The 9,620-nt window shown below is 64.4% G+C and overlaps 1 protein-coding gene across 1 annotated transcript in view; it reads left to right on the top strand.

The window, feature by feature from the left end:
- Positions 1-9,620, top strand: part of LOC103275536 (protein strawberry notch homolog 2-like) — a gene marked incomplete at its 3' end in the record, with an annotated part of 29,091 nt that overhangs the window by 12,828 nt on the left and 6,643 nt on the right. The window contains exon 4 of the mRNA XM_021706397.1: positions 7,885-8,046. Coding sequence (XP_021562072.1) covers positions 7,885-8,046 — 162 coding nt within the window. The remainder of the gene's footprint in view (positions 1-7,884; positions 8,047-9,620) is intronic.

Genomic DNA, 9,620 nt, shown 5'->3' with positions numbered 1-9,620 from the left:
CCCCCCAGGCCCCTCCCTGACCTGTGCCCCTCCCCAGGATGTCCCGAGGGTCCTGGCACCGCCCCCTTGCTGCCCGCAGCGCCTGGCCGCTGTTCCAGGCAGGGCCACCTCGGCCCCTGGGGGCTCAGCACCACCGGCTGCCCTGCTTCCCACGCAGGGCCGGCGTCCATGCGGGTCCCCTCTGGGGCTGCAGGGGCCGTCGATAGCACGGCTGTCCAGTAACAGCGGTTCTGCCTGCCAGCCCGGGGGCTTCTGGGAAGCCCGATGAGCTCATGGCTGAGGAAAGTGCTTTGCAAACGGCCGCCTGCCCCACGGCGGCCCCGCATCGACTTGTGCAAATGGATTCGGCGGGGATCAGAGGTCTCGCTGCTGGCCACGGGGCTCCCACAGCTCCCGGCACAGGGCAGAGATGCAGGGGGAGGCGCTTCTGACAGGAAGTCCTCGGGTGCGGACCCAGCCGGGGCCAAGAAATGCCACCTCTGCCCCCTGGTCTGTGCTGAGGCCACCGGCCCCGGGGAGGAGGAGACTTTCGGGATGCCAGGTGAGGGAGGGGCCTCCCCACAGACACGGTCTTGCAGTGGGTTCTGTGAGCCGTGGGCCAGGTCCGGCCCCTCCTGGCTGCAGGGCCGGAAAGCGTTGGCCAGATCGGGAGCAGTGTTCTGGAGATCCGTGCTGGTCCCGTGGGGTCACCGCGGTGACACTTGGGACAGAATCTGTCCCCCACGGACCTGGAGGCAGAAGCCTGGGCCCATTGTCTTGGGGCCGTGCTCCCTACAGAGGCTCCAGGGGGTCCTCCTGCCTCCCCAGCCCTGGGGTCCCCAGGGTCCTGGGCTGTGGCTGCCTCGTCCGGTCTCTGCCTCCGTCTCCACATGGTCGTCTCCTGTGCCCCCCCACTTACTTGAGGACACTGCCATCAGGTGAGGGCCCACCCCGCCCAGCACAGCCTCCCTTTGCCTGGTTGTGTCTACCAGGCCCGATGCCCAGGTGAGGCCCCGAGCACAGGTTCTGGGGCAAGGCTTGATGAGTCCTTGGGGGCACAGCTGACCCCCGAGTGGGAGGCCCCAGCAGCAGGCTCTGCCCGAGGGCCTCTTCCCAGCACCCAAGCTGGCCACACCCAAGGAGCATGCCCCGACTGCCACAGCCCGTGGGAGCCTCTCCCCACCCTGCCAGGAGGAGCCCCAGAAATCCTGCTCACCTCAGTGTTCCTCGCTGTGACCTAGGGACTCACCGCTTACAGGACGGGTTCTTGTGAGGGCCCGGCCAGGCCTGCACATGTCCGCTGACGAGTCGGGGACTGGCAGTCGGGGGACAGGCTGTAGGTGGAGGCGGGAGGTGACAAGCACGGCCCGGGCCCAGGGGAGGGTATGGGAGGCCAGCAGCCAGGGACGTGCCCAACAGGTCCTCAGCGTAGCAGGCCAGGCCGGGGCACACACGTGCTAAGGGATGCCAGCCCGTGCCACCCTTGTGGAGGCCTGGGGGCTGAGGAGAGCACAGTGTCCAGGTGCCAAGTGGGTGCGAGGTCCCCAGGCAGGGGCCTCTCCAGTCACTGGGACCCCCAGGCACACCCGGAGCATTCCCGCATCCCCAGGACCCCCACGTTCCAGCCTCCCCTTCCCTAAGTGTCACCAGAAGACCTGGGGGGAGAAAGCATGGTGGCTCAGACGCCCACCCCACCTGTCAGAGACAGTGCCCGTCGTGTCTGGTCAGAGTCTGTGCACTTTTATTTTGTTTTGTTTTTTTATCTTATTTTTTGAGTTGGAATCTCTCTCTGTCACCTAGAGTGGAGTGCAGTGGCATGCTTCCGGCCAGTGCAGCCTCCACCTGCTGGGCTCCAGCGATCCTTCCGCCTCAGCCTTGCAAGTAGCTGGAACTACAGGCGTGTGCTACCATGCCCAGCTAATTTTTTATTTACTGTAGAGACGAGGTCTCACCAAGTTGCCTGGGTGGGTCTTGAACCCGCGGGCTTGGGCAATCCACTTGCCTCGGCCTCCCAAAGTGCTGGGATTACAGGTGTTTTTTATTTGTTTTGAGTCGGAGTCTCACTCTGTCGACCAGGCTAGAGTACAGTGATATGCTCACGGCCACCACAGCCTCAACCTGCTGGGCTCAGGGCTCAGGCGATCCTTCCGCCTCAGCCTTCCAAGTAGCTGGAACTAGAGACATGCGCTACCACACCCAGCTTACTTTTTTTATTTATGGTAGAGACGAGGCCTCGTTAAATTGCCTAGGCTGGTCTTGAACCCCTGGGCTTTGGCAGTCCTCTCGCCTCAATCTCCCAAAGTACTGGGATAACTGGAGTGAGCCACCGCACCTGGCAAGTCTATACTTTTTTTTTTTTTGAGTTGGAGTCTCACTCTGTTGCCCAGACTGGAGTGCAGTGGCCGCTCCCGACCACCACAGCCTCGACCTGCTGGGCTCTGGCGATCCTTCCGCCTCTGCCTTCCAAGTAGCTGGAACTACAGGCGCGTGCTACCACGCCCAGCTGATTTTTTGATTAATTGTAGAGATGAGGTCTCGCTGCCCAGGCAGGTCTCGAACCCGCGGTCTCAGGCAGTCCACTCACCTCAGCCTCCCAAAGGCGCGGGATTACAGGCTGAGCCACCGAACCCGGCATGTCTATACTTTTAAAGTAGATTCACAGAGTTGTACAATCAGCACCTCTATTTCCAGAACATTCCATCACTCAAAAAGAAAGCCTATCCCCATCAGCCATCCATCCTTGCCCCTCCCAGCCCCTGACATCCACACATCCATATCCTGTCTCTGTGGACTGGTCTGTTCTGGACATTCTACATAAATGGAGTCACACCCTGTGTATCCTTCTCTGTCTGGGTCTCACGGAGCATGACGTCCTCAAGATCCATGCACACCATGGTCTGTGTCAGAGCTTCCTTCCTGTTCCTGGCTGAGTTGTGTCCACACGTAGCTGGGTGCGCTGTGTCCACTCACCTGTTGACAGCCACCAAGGCGGTCTCCGCTTGTGTCTGCGTGGATCTGCTGGTGTGAACGTGAGCATTTCTCCTTTGTGGTCTGAGCCTGGAAGTGACCCTGCTGGGTTCAGCGGCGATCCTGTGTTTATTAGGGTTGTCCAGCTGGCAGCGGTGGTCCTCTTGCTGGTCTTGCCATTCCTGGAGCCCAAGCCCTCTGTGGCTTGCACAATGTTCATGCCCTCTTTCACCTTGCCCGAGACCACACGCCTGCCATCAACCATTCGTCCTTGGCAGTGTGGATGAGAAACCAGGGATGTTTGTGGGGTCCGGCATCTGCCATGGACGAGATGCAAGGACTGTGAGCTTCAGGATGGAGTCCCCGCCTTCCAGTTTCTCACCACAGAAGGACTCGCCACCCTGCACACGAGCACCGGGACGAATCTGTGAAAGCAGGGGCCCTTCTAACCAAGCCCTCTCTCTCCGGGGTTCAGAGCACGGGCGTTTTCCGCTGTCCTTGAACTTTCTCTGCAAACAGCTCGAAGGAGACACGGCGGTTGGGGGCAGTGTCGAGGGACACATGGAGGGGATGCCCGTGGCTGCTGGAAGGGGCTCCAGGATGCGGCATCTGGGGTGGGTTTCGCTGGCTTCTGGAGGCCAAAGGACCCAGCAGGGCACTCGGGGCAGTGGCTTCCAGGTGGACAGCTGTGGTGGACTTGGGGAAGGGGTTGCCCTGGTGCCCAGGGTGGGCATGTGGACCTGGCAGCTTCCACTGCTGCTAGCTTCCTTGCCCGGGCCTGGCTGTGCAGCAGGGCACGTCGGAGCCCAGGGCGGGGGGCCCCGGGCTGGTGTGCACAGGGGCCACCTCTGGCCCCAACACGGTGATACCCCCAAGCTCCTACAGGTCCCTGGGCGTGGTCCCAGCAACCCGGACCCTCCCAGCCCCTCCAGCTCCCCTCCCAGGATCCCCACTCCCCAGGTCGGGTTCAGAGCCTGCAGGCCAGAGCCCCTCGTCCTCTGAGGAGGGGCGCGGTCCAGGCGGCCTGGGCCTCAGCCCCAATGCCGGGGGGATGGGCATCCCCTCTTCTCACGGGCACCTGGCCATCCTCCTGCCCCCATCCTGGGGCCTCCCTGCAACCCCAGATCCTCGGGGACGCGGGCTGTGCTTGCCTGTGGCTCCGAGCGTGAGTCTGATCCATCCTGCCTTGGTGTCTGTGGACCCCGTGGTCATGGGCCAGGGTGCCCGAGGGGCAGCGGGGTCAAAGCACCAACGAGTGTGCTTCCTGTCTCCTTGCCTCTGCCTCTCCCAGGACTCCTGTGTTCCCTTGAGTCTGGGTGGGGGTGATGGGCTGCCAGGGCAGAGCCTGCCGAAGAAGGGGTGGAGGGAGCGCTTCAGGGACCCTGGTGCTCAGTCCCAGCCGGCCCCTAAGGCGCCGGGAGGGGCCGCCTGGGGGCACAGCCAGGTGGAGGTGGGAGGGGCACCTCGCGGGGGTGGTGGAGGACCGAGGTTTGGGCCGGCCGGAGGGCAGCCGGGCCTCAGTTTCCCTGCCTGTGGCTTGGGGGCCGTGGCTCCTACAGCCTCTGCTCTGGGGACACCGGGGGCATATGTGGCAGGGGTGGCAGCGTGGGAGCCTGCCATCCTTAGTTGGGAAACCGAGGCACTGGGCACTGTGCCCGCCGAGCGAGCGCCGAGGGCCGGCCCTCCATGCGTGTTGACAGTCTGTGGAGTCCGCCCCATACAGTAACCGCGCGCGCTGCCAGTAAGCGCTGACTTACCGGGCAGGCATCATTTCCTGAAAGTCAGCCGGGAGGAAGCCGCGGTGACTAACCCACATGCAAATGCGGCCTGGCGGGGAGCCGCCGGCAGCCCCGCTGAACCCCACGCCCGGCTGTCATGCGGGAGCACGCCCGTGCCTCTGCCGGGGACTCCCGCGGCCGCGTGCCGTCACCATGTCCCAGCTGCGCTTTTGGCTGCAGTTCGCGGCCCTCAACAAGGTATCCCTGGGCGAGCGGCTGGGTGGGAGCCGGGAGTGGGACCCCAGGGGACGCAGGGACCCCGGTCCCTGGGAGGCCCACCCGCCCCTTGCTTGCTCACTGCTGGGTGACTGCCGGAAAGTTCGCGGCAGGGACATGGGAACGGGCTGGGAGTGGCCCGCGGGGGCAGGACGTGGGGAGCCAGGGCTGGGCCAGCCCCCAGGAAGGGGCCCCAGAGGGACCTGGGTCAGGTGAGGGGGCCGCGTCCCCTCCACCCACACGGGCTTCTGCGGGAGAAGCCTCCAATGGAGGCAGCCGGCTTGGGGGCTGGGGCCTCACTGGGTCGGGGGTGGGGTGCTTGTTGGCCTTGCCTTGCGGTTGGGTGGGTTTGGAGACGGGCTTTGGGTGCACAAGTGGGGCTGGCTCCCCAGGGCTTCAGACGGGTCTCAGAGTGTCTCAGACGTCCGGGCAAGGGGCCCGCACCTTGTCGGGGCTGTTCCGGCTCGGCTCCCAGCGGGAGGGGGTGTGTCTTGCCTGGATGGGAGCAGAGACAAGTGCTCTCTGCGGCCTGACCCCAGGGCTGGGAGGCAGGGCGTCCTCACTGCAGCCTGGGGAACTGGGTCCTGGGGAGGATACACAGGGGTGGGCGGCCATAACTGAGAAAAGGGCTCAAGTGGGTGGGCGTTCAGTGGATGTCTGGGAGCCTGAGGCCAGCCTGCAGGGGCCACGAGGGGCTGGGGGATCTGGGGGTTTCAGTGGCCTGGGGTCTGGGTGGCCTTGGGTCTGGGTTGCTGTGGGGGTCTCAGTGATCTGGGGTCTGAGTTTCAGGGGGGATCCTGGGGTCTGGGTTGCCATGGAGGACCCAGGGGTCTTTGTGGTCTGGGGTCTGAGTTTTCATGGTAGGACCCCTGGGTCTCGGGAGTCTGGGGTCTGGATTGCCATGGGGATCCTGGGGTCTCAGTGGTCTGAGTGTGAGTTTCCATGGGGGTCTTGGCGGTCTGAGTGGTCTGGGGTCTGCGTCGCCGTGGATGTCAGCAGAGGCAGGTGGGAGTCCGGTCCTGACCTGGGGCTGGCTGCTGGCAGGCATCCGCTCTTGGCCCCCCAGCACCCACACAGGAGCAGGGCCAGACAGGAGAGCCGGGACCTCTGGAGCTGCCGCCCTCCGCCCTGAGGATCGAGGGGCCTGGGGAGTGCGAGTCGGGGCCTGGGGAGTGCGAGTCGCATGTGCCTCTCGCGGCGTCCTGTGCTGGGGGGAGGGGAGGTTCCGGGACACGGCAGGGGCAGCGGCGGTGGAGCTGGAGAGCCACACGTGCCCCCTCCTCGATGTGCGTCTCAGAGTGGAAGGAGAGCTGGGAGGAGCCGGGTGGCTCCCAGCCCACCGGATGCCTGCAGGCTACATTCACATCAGGGTGGCACAGCCAGATTCGTCCTTACTGACGGCCACGCTTGATCAGAGTTCCTCAGTTTCCCTCACAGCCAATACACCAGCACTGAAACGCTGTCATTAACCGCAGGCCACTCTTTATGCGGGTTTTCTCAGTTTCCCCTCTTGTCCCTTCCCACTCCGGGGCCATCTGGGACCCCCATGTGACCCCGAGGCTGGGACAGTTTCTCTGATGCCCTGGACGGTCCCAGGGAGGTCAGTCGGGGAGTCTGGGATCTGGGTCACAGGGGGATTCTGGGGCTTCAGTGGCCTTGGGTCTGGGTCGCTGTGGGGTCTCAGTGATCTGGGGTCTGAGTTTCGGGGGGGGTCCTGGGGTCTGGGTCCTGGGTAGGGCAGATGGGAATGAGGGTCTAGAGACAGGACCTCCGGCTGCAGGGAGTCTGCCTGAACCTTGGCCCTCCCGCCCACGACTGTCTTCCTGGCGCAGAGCTCAGGGCCATGCCATCCACCCAGCAGTCCCCACTGGAAGGCTGCCCAATTCCCAGCTGCTCCTGTAGCACCAGGCCAGCACCCCGGGAGCAGGGCTGCATCTCTGCCTCACCATGTCAGGTGTTCCCCCGCTGAGGGTCAGGGACTCCCCACTATACCCGGCTTGCCAGCCCTCCCCACCCCATGGCCTGGCCCACCCAGGCGTCTGAATGGCTCACCCCACCCTGCCCAGAATGTGCTCCTGCAAGGGCCTGGCCTAGGTCGACATGCTGGGTCCCCCACAACTCAGAGGGCAGTGTTTGGAGGGCCCCGGGGCTCAGTGGGCCCACCCCTGCCCAGGTGGTAGTGCCTCACCCCCTTCCCCAGCTCCAGACCTCAGGGACACGGCTCTGCACGTGGGTCCCTGTCTGCAAAGGGTGGCAACGTGGGTACCCCACCTGCTGGGCATCGTGTGGGTCTCTGGTTGGATCAGGTCCCAGAGTGGCCATGGTGGCCAGCCCAGTCCAGGGTGGGTGAGGGGGTGGAGACTGAGCCCTCGGCCCACCTCCCGCCTTGATGTTACTGACCAGGTTGACATGTGACGCGTGCGTATGCAGCTCCCCAGGACAGGCTCTGCCTCTGGCTGCAGCCTTGCAGGGGGACAGGTCGACACCCAGGCTTCTCCTCACGCCCTTACCTTCTCAGCTTCCCTGTGGCATCTCTGGCTTCAGGGTGCTGAAAAGTGGGTGGGGGCTGGCACTCACCCTCTGCTTGTCTGGTCATGTACTTTTTACGATTTTACGGAGATGTGAGTCATGCACTGTCCGACCCACTCATTTAAAGTGTACAGTTCAGTGATGTCCCTGTATTCAGTTGTGCAACCGTCAGTTCCAGAACATTCCATTGCCCCCAAAAGTAGCCTGGTCCGCCTGAGCCGTCACCCCCCTCAGCCCCGGGCACCCACGAAGCTATGGTCTGGACATTTCATATAAATGGAGTCATATCCTGTGTCCTTCGGCGTGTGGGTCTCACTGATGTGTGACGTCCACAAGGTCCCTCCACGCCATGGCCCATGGCAACTTCCTTCCCACGGCTGAGTCGTGGCCACCGCCCTCACAGCCTGTCTTCCAGGACGCCTCCTACTTGGATGACCTCTCCAACGCCTCCATCTTCTCATCATCCGTGGACTCCCTGTCAGACATCGCCGACACGCCCGACTTCCTGCCGGCCGACAGCCTCAGCCAGGTGCCCACCATCTGGGACGTGAGCACAGCCTCTTCTGCCCACGACAAGGTCAGTGCCTGCGGCCTCCTGGGTTGGGTTGTGGGACCCACCGGAACCACCAGGGCTGTGCACACATGGGCAGTGTCCGTGGAGGGGCCAGGTGTGTGGTGGTCTGTGCCTCCGCCCTGCCCTGTGGTCACGGGACCCCTCCCTGCAGGGAGACCAGAGTTGATGCAGGAGAGGAGCGTTCCGGAAGCTCGTTCTCCTCAGGCGACTCTGCCCCGGGCACACACGCCGGGGGTGGGGGGGAGGCCACAGACACTGCTCAGCACCTGCAGGGTTGACCCCCACCCATAGGAAGACTGACCCCAACAGCCAGGCCAGGGGAGCCCCAAGTCTGGATACACTTGGCCTGTAACAGAGTGGAGGTGGGCTGGGAGGGCCCTCTGGAGGAGACGGCCAGTGCCGAGGGGAAGGGGTGGACGGCAGCACCTAGGGAGGCCCGCAGAGTCTCAGGATCGGTGGAGGCTGGGTGGGAACTGGGACCAGGCTGGCAGAACCCCATCTGGGGGGGTGGGTTGTGTAACGCTCTCCCTGGTGGCCCAGCCAGCTTTCTGTGGTGCCTGAGGGCTGGGGTCCGGGGGCTCCTGCCCGGGGCGGGTGGGCGAGGCCAGCCCTGAGGGAGGGTCTTGGGCAGCAGGACCCGAGGAGCCGCGGCCCAGACTCCAGCTGCGCCCAAGCCTGGGCCGGAGGGCACTGGTGAGGGAGGCCTGCCGTGTCCCCTCCTCCAGGCTGGGCCAGGTGTCCAGGAAGAAGCTTCTGGACTTGGGAGTGGGAGCTGGAAACTGGGCTGGGGGCCGAGTCCTGGGAAGGCCCACACTGGCCCTCCCTCAGGGGCACCGGTGGGCACACGCCTTCAGGCAATTCTTGGCCCGGGGCCCTCGGGAAGGGTCTGACCAGGACAGCAGAGCATGAAGGTGTGGGGGCGTGGGCCGTGGGGCAGGGCGTCCAGGGCGCCCACAGCCACGGGGCAGCTCGGACCTGTCTCAGCCCAGAGCCTGTGGACATTGCCATCTCTGAGGGCCCGGCCGCCCCGTGGACAGTACAGGGCATCTGAAACCTAACGCCCTGTGGCAGCCGGGAGTGGTGACTCAGCCTTCCCGGAACCCACAGAGTCTGTTTGTTTGTTTTTGTGAACTGAAGAAAAGAGAGGAAGGGACCAGCCTCTGGCCAGGCGCTTTGTAGGGGACCTCAGTGGCGTTCCCGCCTTCAGATGGGCAGCATGAGAGTCAAGTCAGTGCTCATGGGTTGAGTCCCTGGGGCACCCGCGGGCTGGCGGTCTCTGGCCCAGCTCAGGGACTGAGGCCCTGCATAGCCTGGGCCTTGGGGTCTGAGTGGGGCGGGGCCAGGAAGTGATGTCCCGTGCTGTCTTCACATGCACATTCACGTTAGACACAGTGGGGTCGTGCCACTGCAGGGGTTTCTGTTTCTGTGAGCCTGGGCGTGTCTTGGGGTCACAGACCCTGGGCCACCCCTGCCACCTTCCCCTGTGCGTCCAGGGTCTACATGCCCCCAGCATGGGCCTGCCCCGTGGGCAGGGCTGGCCACACCACCCTTCAGGGGCAGGCGGAGTGAGGGCCGGG

Source organism: Carlito syrichta, unplaced genomic scaffold, assembly GCF_000164805.1.
Source record: "Carlito syrichta isolate Samal-C Ts95f unplaced genomic scaffold, Tarsius_syrichta-2.0.1 Scaffold315526, whole genome shotgun sequence".
NCBI lineage: Eukaryota > Metazoa > Chordata > Mammalia > Primates > Tarsiidae > Carlito > Carlito syrichta.
The sequence above is the reverse complement of the archived record's forward strand: the minus strand, read 5'-3'. Positions and strand labels throughout refer to the sequence as shown.